This window comes from Myotis nattereri (genome assembly GCF_964212035.1).
Source record: "Myotis nattereri genome assembly, chromosome: X".
In the NCBI taxonomy this organism is placed as follows: domain Eukaryota; kingdom Metazoa; phylum Chordata; class Mammalia; order Chiroptera; family Vespertilionidae; genus Myotis; species Myotis nattereri.
In genome coordinates this window covers 40,582,003-40,601,018 of record NC_138078.1, presented here as the reverse complement: position 1 = coordinate 40,601,018, position 19,016 = coordinate 40,582,003, and the positions used below count along the sequence as shown (strand labels likewise).

At 38.9% G+C, this 19,016-nt stretch overlaps 1 protein-coding gene across 1 annotated transcript in view; it reads left to right on the top strand.

Annotated features, from left to right (window-relative positions):
- LOC308510763 (vascular endothelial growth factor receptor kdr-like) overlaps positions 1–19,016 on the top strand; it is a 435,828-nt gene that overhangs the window by 325,853 nt on the left and 90,959 nt on the right. Inside the window, exon 25 of the mRNA XM_081080791.1 lies at positions 18,765–18,864. Coding sequence (XP_080936917.1) covers positions 18,765–18,864 — 100 coding nt within the window. The remainder of the gene's footprint in view (positions 1–18,764; positions 18,865–19,016) is intronic.

The following is a 19,016-nucleotide window of genomic DNA, read 5'->3' as shown; positions in this document are numbered from 1 at the left end:
CAAATGTGAACTTAATTCACAGCACAAGTGGTCTGCTTTGAAAGACCTGGAGAAGGAAGATATGTTGATTTTTAACACCCGGAATAGTATTCCTGACACATATAATCAACTGAAAAAACTAGCATTTGCTCTTCTTTCCTTATTGGGGTCTACATACTTATGCAAACAATCATTTTCAAGCATGAACCTTATCAAGAGTAAATTGAGAAGTCGTCTTACCGATGAGAACCTGGAATCGTGCCTAAAATTCAAAACAACAACATACAAACCTGACTTACCCAAACTTTCCAAGGAGATGCAAGGCCATTAGTGTTTGTCAGTCATTGTCATGATTTAATTTTATGGATATTGTAAGGTAAATTGTAAGGAATTTAATTTTATCAATAAATAGTTTCGTTATTAAATATGATATCAAGTTTTATTCAACATACCTATAGTTTAACTAAGACTTAAAACTTTCAGTAAAGTTTATTAAGTTAATTTTAGGGAACGTTGTGGAGTGAAAGAAGATGTAGTGTTGAGGATTGAGAAAGGTATGTTGAGATGGTTTGGACATATAGAGAGGATGAATGAAAGGAGATAGACAAAACAAGTATACAAGACGAGTGTGGATGGGAGAGTTGGAAGGGGTGGACCTCAGCAAACGTACCTCAATCAGATTGAGGACGTTTTTAGCAAAGGCCAGCTTAGGAGTACCCTAATTAAGTCAATAACAATGTACCTACCTATATAGTTTAAGTTTAAAAAATTTGGCTCTCAAAAGAAATTTCAATCGTTGTACTGTTGATATTTGGCTCTGTTGACTAATGAGTTTGCTGACCACTGAGCTAGGAGAATAGAGTGTGATAGGGGAATATTATTTCAGAGAATGGAAAAGAAGGTTTCTCAGACAGAGTGACATTTGAGCAAAGATTAGAAGAAAGTGTGGTGGCTAGCCAATTGGCCATCTGGAAAGAGATCATTCCAGGAATAGGGAAGAGTCAATCCAAAGGCCCTAAGGCTAAAACATGTTTCACGTGTAGAGAAGAACAGTGAGATGGCCATTACAGCTGGAAGGCAATAGGTCAGTGGTTCTCAACCTTGGCTGCACATTAGAATCACCTGGGAATCTTTTCTTTTTTAATATATTTTTTATTGATTAAGATATTACATATGTGTCCTTATCCCCACGTTACCCCCTACCCCCCCCCCCGCTCATGCCTTCACCCCCCTGTTGTCCATGTCCATTGGTTAGGCCTATATGCTTGCATATAAGTCCTTTGGTTGATCTTTCCCCCTTACCCCCACCCTCCCCTACCTTCCCTCCAAGGCCTGACAGTCCAATCGATGCCTCTCCGTCTCTGGATCAGTCCTTGTTCATCAGTTTATGTTGTTCATTATATTCCACAAATGAGTGAGATCATATGGTGTTTATCCTTCTCTGACTGGATTATTTCACTTAGCACAATGCTCTCCAGTTCCATCCATGCTGTGGTAAATGGTAAGAGTTCCTTTTTCTTCTTCCTCTTCTTAAAGAATACCTTTCAGCATTTCATATAATGCTGGTTTGGTGGTGATGAACTCCTTTAGCTTTTTATTATCTGTGAAGCTCTTTATCTGACCTTCAGTTCTGAATGGTAGCTTTGCTGGATAAAGTAGTCTTGGTTGTAGGTTCTTGGCATTCATCACTTTGAGTATTTCTTGCCACTCTCTTCTGGCCTGCATGGTTTCTGTTGAGAAATCACCTGACAGTCATATGGGTACTACCTTGTAGGTAACTGACTTTCTTTCTCTTGCTGCTTTTAAGATTCTCTCTTTGTCTTTTGCTCTTGGCATTTTAATTATGATGTGTCTTGGTGTGGTCCTCTTTGGATTCCTTTTGTTTGGGGTTCTCTGCGCTTCCTGGACTTGTAAGTCTATTTCTTTGACCAGGTAGGGGAAGTTTTCTGTCATTATTTCTTCAAATAGGTTTTCAATATCTTGCCCTCTCTCTTCTTCTGGTACCCCTATAATTCTGATGTTCCTACGCTTGAAGTTGTCCCAGAGGCTCCTTACACTATCTTCATATTTTTGGATTCTTTTTTCTCTTTTCTTTTTCTGTTGAGTATTTTTTGTTTCTTTGTATTTCAAATCTTTGACTTGATTCTTGGGATCCTCTTGTCTGCTGTTGGATCTCTGTATATTATTCTTTATTTCAGTCAGTGTATGCTTAATTTCTAGTTGGTCTTTTTTCATATCCTCCAAGGTCTCACTAAATTTATTGGCGGTTTCCATAAAATTCTTGAAAAACCTTATAAACGTGGCCTTGAACTCTATATCCAGTCATTTGCTTTCCTCCATTTCTGTCATTTGTGACCTGTTTCTTTGTGTCCGCATTTTTTATGCTTCCCTTTGTTGATAGAGTGGCTTTGTGTGCTAGGTGTCCTGTAGGGCCCAGTGGCTCAGCCTCCCCAGTTACCTGAGGTGGACACTCTTGGTGCACCCCCTTGTGGGCTTTGTGCACAGTCTTATTGTAGTTATGCCTTGATTGCTGTTGGTATCACTGGGAGGAATTGACCTCCCGGCCAATTGGCAGTGATAATCAGCTGTGTCTGCAGTGGGAGAACTTCTGTGCTGAAGACACCCTTCTGAGGCAAGACTTGCTTCAGTGGGGCTTTGGTGCTCACTGAGTCTGCACCCTGAGTGTGTCCCTTATGGATCTGAGGAGTTGTAATCTGGATGGTCCCACTCTAACCACTGGGTAAACTGGCTCTTAGATCTAAGGAGGTGCTAATTTAGCCTCTGCCTGAGGTTACCCAGCAGGAGCTAAGAAGAGAACTGCAGATTCCCCTTCCTTTTTTGGAGTTTGGAGGTGCCCAGATGAGGCCCAACTGTGAAGCAATGCAAGCTGATGTGGGGCCTTGGGCCTCCTCTTGGAAGTTCTGGGTCTGTCTGGCCCAGCTGCAATTTGTTAGGTAATTTTCAGGTTGCAAAGGGCCAGGGCATTCATATGCAAAAGCCTCTGCCACAGCCTGGGTGGGGCGGGGTCTCAAGGAATCAAAGGGCAGAGCAAGCAGCTATGGTGGATCCTCAGCCCTGCCCTAAGGGGCCGCGAGTCTCAGTGTCCCGGTAATTGCTGCAAGCACCTCTGAGGGAAAGCCGCCCTCAAGTTCCGAGTTCTGCCTGCTGCCAGACAGTCCAGTTTCTTTCCGTATGAGTCCTGGGTCCCCAGAGACTTCCCGGAACCAGAGTTCAGAGCAGTCAGGAGCTTGTGACTCCCTCCTGATTCAAAAAGACAGCCGTGTCCTCAGGTGCCCGCCCCTTTCCGCGCGTGCTTGATCCTCCGTACGTCTGCACTTTACTTCTGCACCTCCTCTGAGTGTACGTGTGCTTTTCTTTTTCCTTCTAGTTGTAGAATTTCCACTCAGCCAGCCTTCCTGTAGTTCTGGATGATGTCCGTTTTTTCTTTTCGTTGTATTTTTGAAGTTGTTGTGGGAGGCAGCAATTTCTGGTTTTTACCTATGCCGCCATCTTGGTTTCTCACCTGGGAATCTTTTTAAAATCCTGATTTCTGGGCCTCATCCTCTGGAAATTCTGTTTCTTTGTTATGGGATGGGGCCACAACATTAGTAACAAAGAAACAATTTCTAGAGGATGAGGCCCAGAAATCAGTATTTTAAAAAGATTCTCAGGTGATTCTAATGTGCAGCCAAGGTTGAGAACCACTGCACTAGGTGAAGGGGAAAGTGATAGATGATGAGGATAGATAGGTAGCAAAGAAAAATTTCATGTGGTGCCTTATAGGCCATGTTAAGGACTTTGGATAGAGATGAAACAGAGACATATTGCCAAAGAAATTTACATGGATAAATATGACATCTGACTTCAAGTCAGACATGAGTTTAAATCTCAGTGTCACTTCTCATTTGCTGTACCATTTCTTCAGGTCACTACTCCAATGTGGGTTCTAACTTCCTCATCTAAAAATCGTGTTAATTTATATATTACAAAGTTGTTATGTTATAGTACTATTTGAACTATAAAGTGCCATACAAATGTTCAGTGTATTCTGCAAAGAGTTGGAATTTCACTCTCTTGAATCATATATTTTTTAATTCAGCTGGTAACACTCCAAGATGAATGGCTAAAATTATATCTAATGTCTGAATAAAAACATAAGAAAGCCAAATACTAGACCATTCATGAAAAAATACATTTCTTCTTATAGTGTATGTGCAAATTCTTATTTGTATGTACATTGTGCTAACTATATGTGGTTTTTTATTATTTTAGTGGTATAATACCATAATAGATGGAAGTTTATTGCCAAACTCATAACTGGCTTAGGAAGAGAGTGAAAGAAGGCTCACAAGATTGCATCTTCACACAGGTCCTGAAAGTTGAAACTAGCTGGAGGGGAAGCATAGGCCAGTTTATAGGGTTTGAAGGACTTGCTCCTTCACAATGGCATCACAGAAGGTTCAGTGATACATCTTTGCTAATCCTTATTCAGCCTAGAGTGTTGAATCAGGCCAAAACCCTACGTTGTCAGAAATTCCTAGGAGGACAGAAAGAGTTTTGAAACAGAAAAATATTTAATTTGAGTTGATTTATGGTTTGCCTTACCTGTGACCAGCTATCAGGTCTAAGATGGTGTCTTAATGTATCCAAGAGACAGGTTGCTGGGAGAGAAAGCAACCAAGCAAGGCACCTCCAAAGCATGGTCAAAACCTGAGACATAAGTAGCCACAATATCATGTTAAGGTATTCCTTCCAATAGCTATGATCTATTCTGGCCTTGAAAGGGGCATTGGGGGTGTTCTACATAGATGCTGACTCACATATGCCACTTAGAGACGGAAAGCTGTTTAACTGACACTTCTCACCTAATAACAGGTTTTTTTCTAGAAGAACTAGGGATGATGCTCCTGTTTTCTTTTCATGAAGTCATGCCTCCCACATCTTCCTCTACCTCTCATCGCTCTTCCTCTACTACCAAACATGACAAGGGTCATGTGTAGAAAAAGGTGGTTCTAGAGCTGTATCTGCCCCCTAGTATACTTTACTGGTGGATACAGGTGCTCTTTCTGAACCTAGATTAACAGAAAATTTGCAAATGGTACTAGAAGTATACCAGACTCCATGGATGGGCTCTCATGTTGAGCCCTTTGGTGAATTCTATCTCATTGTAGATCTCAGAGTACCATCATGGTGGCCTGTACAGTAGGTACTCAAAAAACATAGGCTGTTTGTGGAAAGGACAAATCACAGCTTGAAACTCCCATTTTGAAACTAAGCACTTGCTTCCCAGACGGCATTCATACCCACTGACTGAATTTGTATCCACCAACTGAACAACACCTTAGCCAAGATCCCAGTGCCAAGGTTTTGTCCCAAAACAGAGATCAGAGTTAGGATCACTTTTGATTCAGTAGAGGTAACAGACAACTACAACTTTGGTAAGTGAAATATGCTGCTTAAAGGTCAATCCCAACTGTGTTTGTTCTTGTATATTTTGATCATTCAATCCCCAATACTTTTCACAGCCTCTATTCTTCATCCTAGAGCTAGGAACAACGATTTACTATTATGAAAACCCAGGCAATAGATTTAACATTCCTAATGTCACTTTCAATGATAAAGGCTTAAATTCTGACATCATAATAAAGTAAAACCAGGTACATACTAACTTAGCCTCTATTAGCATCATCATAAACCATTGATTTTTAAAAAATTAAATTCTTTATTGTTTAAAGTATAACATGAGTCTCCTTTTTCACCAATTGATGTCTCCCTGGCCACCCCCACCCCCCAGAACATGCCCTCACCCCCCTACTGTCTGTGTCCATTGGTTATGCTCATATGCATGCATGCAAGTCCTTTGGTTGATCTTTTACCCCCTCACCCCCCACTTTCCCTCATAGGTTTGGACAGTCTTCTATGACTCTGGTTCTATTTTTGTTCATCAGTTTATGTTGTTCATTATATTCCACAAATGAGTGAGATCATGTGATATTTATCTTTCTTTGGCTTATTTTGCTTAACATAATGCTCTCCAGTCCATTTATGCTGTTGCAAATGGTAAGAATTTCTTCTTTTTTACAGCAGTGTAGTATTCCATTGTGTAGATGTACCACGGTTTTCTAATCCACTCATCAGCTGATGAGCACTTAGGCGGGTTCCAAATCTTAACTATTGTAAATTGTGCTGTTATGAACATAGGGGTGCATAAATCCTTTCCTATTGGTATTTCTGTTTTCTTGGGATATATTCCTAGAAGTGGGATTACTGGGTCAAATGGAAATTCCATTTTTAATTTTTTTCAGGAAACTCCATACTGTTTTTCCACAGTGGCTGCACCAGTCTGCATTCCCACCAGCAGTGTAAGAGGGATCCTTTTTCTCCACATCCTTGCCAGCACTTGTCATTTATTGATTTGTTGATGATTGCCATTCTGGCAGGTGTGAGATGGAACATCATTGTTGTTTTGATTTGCATCTCTCAGATTGATGAGTGACTTTGAGCATGTTTTCATATGTCTCTTGGCCTTCTGTATGTCTTCTTTCAAAAAGTGTCTAAGTTTTTTGCCCATTTTTTTATTGAATTGTTTATCTTCCTTTGGTTAAGGTGTATGAGTTCCCTATAAATTTTGGAGATTAAACCCTTATCAGATGTAACATTTGCAAATGCTAGTATGTTCCCCCAAGCAGTGGGCTCTCTTGTTGTTTTGTTGATGGTTTCTTTTGCAATGCAGAAGCTTTTTATTTTTATGTAGTCCCATTTGTTTATTTTCTCCTTAGTTTCCCTTGTCCTAGGAGATGTGTCCATATATGTCTTATATTTTGCTGCCTATGGATTCTTCTAAGATTTGTATGGTTTCTGGTTGTACCTTTAAGTCTTTTACCCATTTTGATTTTATTTTCATGTATGGTGTAAGTTGGTGGTCTAGTTTCATTTTTTTGTATGTACCTGTCCAACTTTCCCAACACCATTTATTGAGGAGACTGTCTTGACTCCATTGTGTGCTCTTGACTCCTTTATCAAACATTAATTGAATATAATGGCTTGGGTTGATTTCTGTATTCTCTGTTCTGTTTCATTGGTCTATATGTTTGTTCTTGTTTCAGTACCAGGCAGTTTTGAGAACAGTGGCTTTGTAATACAGCTTGATATTTGGTATTGTGATCCCTCCAACTTTGTTCTTCTTTCTCAGGATTGCTGAGGCTATTTGGGGTCTTTTTTATTCCAGATGAATTTTTGGAGAGTTTTCTCTGGGTCTGTGAAATATGCCTTTGGTACTTTAATTGGGATTGCATCTAATCTATAGATTACTTTCAGTAGTATAGACATTTTAATGATGTTGTTTCTACCAACCCATGAACATGGTATATTCTTCCACTTGTGTATATCTTCCTCTATCTCATTTTTCAGCATCCGGTAGTTTTCCAAGTACAGGTCGTTTATCTCCTTAGTTAAGTGTATTCTTAGGTATCTTAATTTTTTTGTTGCAGTGGTAAATGGGATTGCTATTTTAGTTTCTATTTCTGTGAGTTCTTTATTGGTGTATAAAAATGTCATAGGTTATGGGTGTTAATTTTGTATCCTGTTTCATTGCTGAATTCATTTATTAAATCTATTTTCGTTTGTTATTTTTTTAAAATATATTTTATTGGTTTTTTTTTTTTTAGAGAGAGGAAGGGAGAGAGATAGAGAGCTAGAAACATCGATGAGAAAGAAACATCGATCAGCTGCCTCCTGCACATCTCCCACTGGGGATGTGCCCGCAACCCAGGTACATGCCCTTGACCGGAATCGAACCTGGGACCTTTCAGTCCGCAGGCCAACGCTCTATCCACTGAGCCAAACCAGTTTCGGCAAATCTAGTTTTTATTAATGGAGATTTTAGGAATTTCTATGTACAATATCCTGTAAACAGCAAATAATATCAGTTTTACTTTTTCTTTTCCAATTTGGATGCCTTTTATTTCTTTTTCTTGTCTGACTACTATGGCTAGCACTTCCAATACTATGTCAAACATGAGTGGTGAAAGTGGGCATCCTGTCTTGTTCCTGTTCTTAGGGGAAATGATTTTAGTATTTGCCTATTGAATATGATGTCGGCTATAGGTTTGTCATATAAGGCTTTTATTATGTTGAGGTATGATCCCTTTATTCCAACTTTGCTGCGTGTTTTTTTTTTAATAAAAAAAAAGGGTGTTGGATTTTGTGGAATGCTTTTTCTGCATCAATTGATATGATCATGTGGTTTTTGTCTTTCAATTTGTTTATGTGATGTATTACGTTTACTGATTTGCAGATATTGTACCAACCTTGCATCTCCAGAATAAATCTCACATGGTCATGTTATATGATCTTTTTAATGTATTTCTGGATGCAATTTGCTAATATTTAGTTGAGTTTAGCATCTATGTTCATCAGGGATATTGGCCTGTAATTTTCACTGTAGTGTCTTTATCTTATATTAAAATTAGGTAATACTGGCTTCATGGAAAGAGCTTGGAAATGTTCCTTCCTTTTGAATTTTTTGGAATAGTCTAATGAGGATTGGTGTTAGTGTTTGGTAAAATTCCCATGTGAAGCCATCCAGAGCAGGGCTTTTATTTTCTGGAAGTTTATTTTTTTTATTACTGTTTCAAATTTATTGATAGTTATAGGCCTATTCAAGTTTTCTGATTCTTCCTGATTGAGTTTTGGAAGATTGTATTTTTCTAGGAATATGTACATCATGTCTAGGTTGTCCAGTTTGTTTGAATAGATTTGTACTTAGTATTTTCCCCCCAATCCTTTGTATTTCTGTGGGGTCGGTTGTTACTTCACCTCTTTCATTTCTGATTTTATTTGGGTACATTCACTTTGTTTTTTGGTGACCCTGGCTAGAGGTTAATCAATCTTATTTATCCTTTCAAAGAACCAGCTCTTGGTTCTATTAATCTTTGGTATTTTTTTTTGGTGGTGGTGGGGGCTCTATGTCATTTATTTCCACTCAGATCTTTATTATTCCCTTCTGTCTACTTACTCTCGGCTCTTCTTGTTGCTATATTTTTAGTTTCTAAAGTTGTAAGGTTAGATAACTTATTACCAGTTTTTGTTGTTTTTTTGAGGTAGGCCTGTAGTGTTAAAAACTTCACTCTCAGGACTGCTTTCATTGTTTCCTCAGATTTTGGATTTTTGGGTTTTCATTGTCATTTGTTTCCAATATGTTTTTTATTTCGTTTTTATATCTCTTTGGTAACCCTATCATTGTTTAATAGCATTCTATTTAGCCTCCAAGTGTTTGATTTTTTTATTGTTTTTATTGTAGTTGATTTCTAATTTTATGCCATTGTGATCTGAGAAAATGCTTGATATGATTCAGTCTTCTTGAATTTGTAGAGACTTCACCTGTGTCCTAATATGTGGTCTATTTTCAAAAATGTTTCATGAGCACTTGAGAATAATGTACATTCCTTAGCTTTGGGGTAAAATGTTCTGAAGATGTCAAGTTATTCTATCTGATCTAGTGAATCATTTAGGATTGCTGTTTCTTTACTGATTTTTTGTCTAGAGCAGTGGTTCTCAACCTTCTGGCCCTTTAAATACAGTTCCTCATGTTGTGACCCCAACCATAAAATTATTATCATTGCTACTTCATAACTGTAATGTTGCTACTGTTATGAATCATAATGTAAATATCTGATATTCAGGATGGTCTTAGGTGACCCCTGTGAAAGGGTCGTTCAACCGCCAAAGGGGTCTCGACCCACAGGTTGAGAACCGCTGGTCTAGAGGGTTTATCCAGTGATGTCAGTGGAGTATTAAAGTCCCCTACTATGATTGTATTGCTTTCTATCTCTCCTTGGATATCTTCCAGAAGATTTTTATGTATTTGGGTGCTCCTGTATTGGGTGCATATATGTTTTCTAGAATTGTATCCTCTTGTTGAATCAATCCCTTTTGTATTATGAAGTGGCCCTCCTTATCACTTGTTATGGCCTTCACTTTGAGGTCAATTTTGTCAGATATAACTATTGCTACCCCTGAATTTGTTTCATTTCCATTTGCCTGATTTTTTTGTTCCCATCCCTTCACTTTCAGTCTGTGTGAGTCATTTGTTCTAAGGTGGGTCTCCTTTAGACAGCACATATATAGGTCATGGTTTCTTATCCATTCAGCCACCCTATGTTTTTTGATTGGAGCATTTAATCCATTACATTTAACATTATTATTGACAAGAGAGGCCCATGCATGAAATTTGTGCAAGGGGGTGTGTGTGTCCCTCAGCCCAGCCTGCACCCTCTCTAATCTGCGACCCCTCTAGGGATTGGGCCTAAACGGGCAGTCAGACATCCCTCTCACAATCCAGGACTGCTGACTCCAACCCGCTTGCCTGCCTGCCTGATTGCCCCTAACCGCTTCTGCATGCCAACCTGATCACCCCCTAACCACTCCCCTGCCAGCCTGATCAATGCCTAACTGCTCCCCTGCCAGCCTGGTTTCCGCCAACTGCTCTCCTCTCAAGGCCTGGTCCCCCCCAACTGCCCTCCCCTCCAAGCCTGGACCCCCACAACTTCCTTCCCCTGCAGGCCTAGTTGCTCCCAACTTCCCCCCCCCCCCGCCCCTCTGCAGGCATGGTTGCCCTTAACTGCACTCCCCTGCTGGCCTGGTCACCCCTAACTGTTCTTCCCTGCTGGCTTGGTTGCCTCCAGCTGCCTTCCCCTGCAGGCCTGGTTCCCCCCAAATGCCCTCCCTTGCAGGCCTGTTTGCCCCCAACTCCCCTCCCCTGCAAGCCTGGTCCCCCCAACTGCCCTCCCCTGCAGGCCTGGTTCCCCCAACTGCCCTCCCCTGCCGGCCATCTTGTGACCACATGGGGGTGGCCATCTTGTGTATTGGCGTGATGGTCAATTTGCATATTACCTCTTTATTATATAGGATAGGTACTTGTTTGTTGCAATTTTTATTCTTTATGCCTGTGTTCCTATCTCCCTTTATATTCTTCTTTTTACAACAGTCCCTTTAGCATTTCTTGCATTGCTGGCATTGCTGGTAATAAACCTCCTTACCCTTTTTTTTCTATAATGCTCCTAATTTCACCTTCAATTTTGAATGACAGCCTTGCTGGATAGAGTATTCTTGGATTCAGCCCCTTGCTTTGCATTACTTTGTATACTTCATTCCATTCTCTTCTGGCCTGATGTGTTTCTTTTAAGAAACACATCAAGTTGATGCAAGAACCCTTTCTGTCTCTCTGTGGCAGCCCTTAATATTCCTACTTTGTCGTTGATCTTTGCCAATTTAATGATGATGTGTCTTGGTGTTGGTCTTTTGGGGTTCATCTTGTTTGGGACTCTGTGTGCTTCTTGGACTTTTGTGAGTTGTTTTTCCCAAATCAGGGAAGTTTTCTGTCATTATTTCTTCAAACAATTTTTGTATTCCTTGCTCAGCTTCCTCTCCTTCTGGCATGCATATTATGTGGATATTGTTTGATTTAGTGGTGTCTTAGAGTTCCCTTAGACTCTCTTCCTTCTTTTTAATATTTTTTTCCAGTTGCTGCTCTGCTTGGATATTTTTTTCTACCTTGTCTTCTAACTCACTGATTCAGTCCTCAGCATCTTCTAGTCTACTGTTTAAACCTTCCATTGTGTTCTTTATTTCAGTTATGTCATTCTTCATTTCCTCTTGGTTCTTACACATGTTGGTGAATTTCCTATCCTGCCATCTGATCATCCTTATAACCATTACTCTGAATTCTTTCTGACAAATTGCCTCTATTTCATTTAGTTCCTTTTGTGGTGATTCCTCATTTTCTTTCATTTGGAGATTATTTCTTTGTCTCACCATTTTTGCAGTTCCTTATGTTTCTATGTATTAGATCAAACTGATATGCCATCCATATTTTTTGAATCGGTCTTATGGAGTAGATGATTTGTGGGTTCTAGTGGTGCAGTATCTCAGGTATCCTGGGCTGGGAGTGCTAAGGAGGCACCCTACTTGAAATATTTGGGTCTCCTGATGTAGTTGTGTCTTGAATGTTATTTTCCCATCCGTGGATGGAGTATCCCTTCAGGGTGTCTGATTCTGTGGCTTGCTCCCTACCACGCCATGCCAAACATTGTGGAGGTACTGACTGAACAACACAAAATACAATACAACGCAACATGGCAAAATAGGAACAGAACACAAATGTACACAAGATACCTATAACCTCAATAAAAATGACCACCATAGAAAAGAGAATTAGGAGAGAGAAAAGAGCAAAACTAGTAGCAATAAAAGAAAAGGAAAGAGATAGAAAAAGAAAGAAAAGAAACAATATGGGGAAAAAAACACAACAAAACAAAAAATTAAACCAAAAAGCACAAATGAAAAACACACAGAAAAGGGGAGGCAGAATCTGTAGAGGGTGATCTTAAATACAGAAAATAAGGTTAAGGAATTGGATGAATAGGGGAAGGACCACAGTTTAGTATAGAGGAGGGAGAAAAAGAATGAGTGGAACAGAAGAAAAAATTAAAATTAATTAATTAATTAATCAATTGAATTTTTGAAAAGGAGAGAGCAGATAGGCCTGAATTTATGAAGTGAAACTAATTAAAAAATTAGGAAAAGAAAAGAACAAGAGAGGAGGGAGAAAAATTCAGGGTGCTTTTTGGGGTGCAGCCTTTTATAGCTATGGTCTTAGGTCTATATTCCCTGGGTGTCAGCTGCCCTGTGGGTTTTCCTTTTGTCAGTTGGGTGTTATGCCTGTCACCCAGAGATGTGGCTTTGGTGCAATGCAGCTTCCACCTCACCCTCTTGGCCTGGTGGCCGGGGGGGCCTCTCCCACCCAGATACTTGTTCTTACCATTCTCCAGGCATCCTCTGCTCTTATTGATAATTGTCTCCTCATCTGTGTCTAATTTGTTCATTCCGGGTGGATGGTCTCCTATTTAGTTGCTTTCCGGTCTGTCCCTGAAATGAGGTACATGACACTTCTGCCTATTTGGCCACCATTTTCTTCTCCTATTTGTTAACTTTTTAATTACAGCCATTCTGACAGGTGTGAGGTATTGTCTCATTATGGTTTTGATTTGGATTTTTATGATGATTAGTGATGTACATAATTTAGATTTTGGTTGAGCATCTGCATGTCTACTTTGGAGAAATATCTCTTCAGGTCATTTTCCCATTTTTGTTTTTGTTTGTTTTTATATGTTGAGCTGTATGAGTTTTTTATATATTTGGGATCCAATTTGTTTATTTTTGCTTTTTATTCAGCCTTACCTAGGTATATCTATCCAAATAAAACATTTTTAAGACCAACATCAAAGAGTTTACTGCCTATGTTTTTTGTAGGAGTTTTAAGGTTTCATGTCTTACATTCAGTTTTTAATCCATTTGAGTTTATTTTTTATATAGTGTAAGAAAATGGTGCAGATACATTTTTTTTGCATGTATCTACCCAGATTTCCAAGCATCATTTATTGAAGAGACTGTTATTTCCCCATTGTATATTCTTGCCTCCCTTGTCAGATTATTTGGCCATATAAGCATGAGTTTATTTCTGGTCTTTGTTAGCTTTCATACACTGTTGGTTGGAGTGTAAAATGGTGCAACCACGATGGAAAACTGTATGGAAGTTCCTCAAAAAATTGAAAATAGAACTATCATATGACCCAGCAATTCCATTTCTGGACATTTATGTGATAAAAATGAAAACACACTCTGTTCCATTTATCTATGTGTCTGTTTTTTATTCCAGTACATTGTTTATATTATTATGTATTTTCAGTATAGTTTGTAATTAGGTACTGTGATGCCTTAAGCTTTGTTCTTCATTCTCAAGATTATTTTGGCCATTTGGTGACTTTTGTGGTTCCATAAAAATTTAGTATTATTTCTTCTATTTCTGAAAAGTAATTCATTGGCATTGTGATAGGTATTGTGTTGACTCTATAGATTTCTTTGGGGAGTATGGAAATTTTAACAGTACTCATCCTCAAATCCATGAGCACAATATATCCTTCCATTTATATGTGTCCTCTTCAATTTCTTTTAGTTTTTACAGTACAGGTCTATCAGCTTCTTGCTTAAATTTATACCTAGGTATTTAATTCTTTGTATATAATGATAAATTATATAGTTTTCTTAATTTCTCATTATGATAGCTCAGTGTTAGTGTGTAGAATTGCAACATATATTTGAACATTAACTTTGTATTTGCAACTTTGCTGAATTCATGTGTTAATTGTGTTAGTTTTTTGGTCTAGTGTTTAGGCTTTTTATATAGTATCATATCATCTGTAAATTGTGAGAGTTTTACTACTTCCTTTCTAATTTGGATGCCTTTTTGTTCTTGTGTAATTTCTGTGGCTAGGATTTCTGATACTATGTTGAATAAAAGTGGTGAAAGAAGGCAGTCTTATTTTGTTCCTGATATTAGTAGGAAAGCTTTCAAGTTTTCACCATTGAGTATAATGTTAGCTGTTAGTTTGTCATATATGGTCTTTATTATGTTGAGGTATGTTCTTTCTAAACCTAATTTGTTAAGTGCCGTGTCCTTCGCAGTGGGGTTCAGAATCTGAAAGAGGGGTCGGTGCACAAATGAAAATACTATACAAGAAATATAAATTTAGAAAGCATTGTGGGCCAGGTGGAACCTCTTTCTTGAAGAGACACACCAAAATTGGGCCCTGTCTGCTTTTATTTGGTTTAAGATACACATCTTGCCTTCAGTAAAGCACAGCAAACAGGTAGCAGACAGACTGTCTCTAAGGTCAATAAAGATCAGTAAAGATCACTAAGATCCAGTAAACATTTACTTGGAGGCTGTCAGGTTAGGAAATTTCTTTGAGCCACCACTATCTCAACTTGAACAATCAGTACTTAGCATCAGCCCTGCTAATGCTCAAGATCCATCGGCCTCCTGTGTTCCTTGGTGCACACTCATGACAGTATTGGCAAGTGGTGGCTTCCCACAGTTAAGTAGTTTTTTAAAGTCATGAATGGTTTCTATGTTTTTGTTAATAGTTTCTCTCTCTCTCTCTCTCTCTCTCTCTCTCTCTTTCTCTCTCTCTCTCTCTCTCTCTCTCTCTCTCTTTCTCTCTCTCTCTCTCTCTCTCTCTCTCTCTCTCTCTCTTTCTCTCTCTCTCTCTCTCTCTCTTAGTGGTAAGATGTATTGAAGTAAAAACCAAGGACTGTCTTCAGGTGCCTGATGGTCTCATCCATTACCAGGGGTGTTAGCTCGGTCTTGCCCTTGTAATCTTACATTGGTGAATGGAATAAGTCCAGGGCCTGGTGAGAATAAGTGCCCACCAGGAGGGTCAGGATCCAGAACTGTAGCACTATCACCCTTGGCTCTGGTAGTCCAGCATAGTCTCTGCTCATATCTGGTTAGATTAGTTTCTGTCCCTGGCTGTGCTCCACTGGGATTGCACTTGGCGACCTAGGACTAGGCTTGGAGTCATGCTTGGGCCCACATGGATGCCATGCCTACACGGTTGCCTATCGGTTTGCCTGTTCTCGCATGTTCTCTCCTCATAGCAGCCACTACTCCAAGCGTATGTCAGATAGTTTCATTTTATTTATTGTTTGTCTGGTTTTATTTAGTTAACTTTCTGTGTTCTTCTGTAAGATGATTATTTTGAATTGTCAGGCAATTTATAGATCTTCGTTTTTAGGGTCAGTTTCTGGAGATTTATTTTGTCCCTTTGGTAGTGTCATATTTCCCTGATTCCTTGTGTTTCTTGTAGCTTTGTATCAGTACCTGCACTCTTAATAAAATAGACACGTTTCCATTCTTTAAAGACTATCTTTGGCAATCTCTCATTCTTTTTTATGTATGTGCACATTTCTGTCCTCTCACTCCCTCTTGTGAAAAAAGCCTCAGGATTTTGTGCCTTCTCCCAATATTTTAGAGCCATGCTTGATGCTGCAAATTACCCAGCTCTTTCCCCTGGGGCAGTGAACTCATATGCTATGACATTTGGTAGAACCCCACTTTCTGCCCTATCTCCTGAATAAGAAAACTCAGGATTGTGTGCCATTTCTTGCCGGGAGCCGGTCCATCCTTGCTGTTTCAAGGGACCTGGCATATATGGCATACTGTTCTTAATATGTTTGCTCACCTTCTAGGCACTATGTATTTTAACCAAGGTGTCTGAGAAAGATTGTTTCCCCAGGTAGGGATTTTCCCCTGAAGTTAGGGAGGGAATAAAACCTCTTAACTAAGTGCCAGGTGGGTAATTAATCACTTTAACTGCAAACAATCATGCTTAAGCTACATAATCTTTACCCCCTGGAATGGAGATAAGAAACGCCCTAACCTTTGTAATAGAGATTGATAGGATTGAATCAACTGGTATAAATACAGATGTAACAAGACAGCTAGAGACAGAGAGAGAGACAGAAATTGGCACAGAACCTACACAGAACGTTCTCTAGAGACAGAAGAACTTCGCTGGAGAGAACATGGCAAAAGATCCTGGACAGAAACTGGCCTCAGAACCTAGAGACAGAACCTAGCGAGAGAACATGGCAAAAGATCCTGGACAGAAACTGGCCTCAGAACCTAGAGACAGAACCTAGCAAGAGAACATGGCAAAAGATCCTGGACTGAACCTGACTACAGAAATTGGCAAGAGAACCTGACTAGAACCTGGTGACTGAACCTGGCTGGAGAACCTGGACAGAACCTGGCTGGAGAACCTAGCGAGGGAACATGGCTACAGAACCTGGCTGGAGAACCTGGAGAACCTGGCTGGAGAACCTAGCAAGAGACCATGGACACAGAACCTGGCTGGAGATCCTAAGCAGAACCTCTCTGGAGATCCAGACCAGAACTTGGCTGGAGATCCTGGCTGGAGATCCTGGCTGGGCTGCTGATCAACTGAACGCTGTCTCCGTGTCCTTCCTTCTTCGCCGACTCCGTCTACGCCTTTGGGAACCCCTGGACCCGCTGGGGCTGGACCCCGGCAATTTCTCAATCCCATTGAGCTGTGCTGGGTACTGATAGCTATATTCCTTTTTTTTCCCTAGGGCAGTAGGCACAATAGATTCTTATGACATAACATCCAGAGGAAGTTTTTCTAACTTCTAAATTAGTCAGGATACATATCTTAAACAGAAATTTGTTTGTTTCCCTCAACCTAGCAGATCTTTCTAACTTTACAGATGAAATCACAGTTGAAAGTCATGTTTTGCCTTAATAAATTAATGAGAGTTCAACAAGTTTACCCTGGATACCATGTTTTGTATTATTTTGGTCTTCTATCCACCAAGAGTGTGAAACTATGGAAAGGAATTGCATTTTTATGATTATACTTTTAGTATGAATTTGTTGAGGAAGTGCACATAACTAAAAGCTAGTCTGAATTGAGGAACTTCTGAAAATAATTTGAAATTTGTAAATTACATCATTGTTTCTATGCTTTATAAACATTTTTATCACTCTATATGAGACATTAAGTATTAAGGATACAGATAATGACTGATGGCCCCCAATGATATGTAGATCGTTTGCTATACCTCCATTGATCTGGGAGGATCATGATTCACAGATTAGATGACACATTGTTAAGTTTTTGAGACCTAAAATATTACATCAACAAAATAGTCACCAAATCTGGAAGGAGAATTACAGTGAGGAATAATGCATCACCAGATACCAAGGAAGAGTAACTAAAATTAATAGTGTCTTACAAGTTACCTTGAGTTATGTAACAGATCAGGTTTCTCTTGATTAACTAACTTCCAGAAAACAGAAAATTGAAAGTAAGGTTGTGCCGTTTTCCTAATAGTAAATTATACATTTTGATAGTTCATCATTTTTTACTAACCTTACCCTGGATTTCATTTTTGTTATTCTGTTTGTTTGTTTTAATTCTAACTTCTAATTTATATTTTAAACAACTGTATGCCATTTTAAACACTTTTGGAAATTTAGGTAGGGTACAAATTCCTTATACTAAAAATTTCTTATAGATACTCAAAAATTATTTAACTGAATTTTTAGCAATATTGACACCATCTTGAATCTCAAAGTCCTAGAAAATGTATTTTAGAGTTTTAATAACTATTAAACGTAAAGCAAAAATAAGAATCATGACTTTGGAAATGTAGCCTACCCATGCACAGATATAGATGTTTAAAGAGACCTGAGGTTTGATATTTTGTAATCTCTTAATCTACTTTAAACTGTGATTCAAACTTGGAAAATGTGTTTTTTCTTTACCATACAACATTTTTGTGATTAATTTTCCAATTTATCAACATGGAATTTATCCTCAGGCCTTATTTTTCTTTTGGGTCTGGATGCCACAAGACTATAGTTCCCAAGTTGGAGACAGATATCCACACTGGCTGGAAATCTGCTCCCTGTTTTTCTTGAGGCCTGGACTATGTTAGAATGTCAGAGGTTAAAGTATAGTATAAAAAAGGCATTCAGAAACTGCAAAAACAGATATATTTGGATTAAAAAATATCACCCATCTTATATTGAAAGTTGGTTTACATTCAAGCAAATAACAGGATAATGCCTGAATATATCATTTAAAAGCATGAAATTATGGCCAACTCAATGGAAATTTATCAGTAGATTTTAAAAACCTTTATCTAATCTCAAAGCAATTTATATGCGTGGTTTCTGGAATAATCATGTATGCCAATCTCTAAACTGTCAAGTTTGATGGAAGTCTAATGTTACATAGCTATGTAGGTCTGGAGCTGTTTGCCCTCCTTAGAATCCTTTTTAGGTTTCTGCCTTTTAAGATTTTTATGGGTTACTTATTTCATGGGAATGAATAAGATATATGTTTTTTCTTATGTCCCAGGTGCCTCACCATACCCAGGAGTGCAAATAGATGAAGAATTCTGTCGTCAGCTTAAAGAGGGGACACGAATGAAATCTCCTGAATATTCCACTCCTGAAATGTAAGTCTTTCTTCAGGCTAAGGGTCATCAGACTAAATTAACTTGGATAAAAGGGTCAAAGTAAGCATTACAGATCATATAAGATAGTAAGTAAAATCTTGTTCAATGACAACACACTTCTTTTGCCTTTTTCAAGTGTAAAGGCATACCTC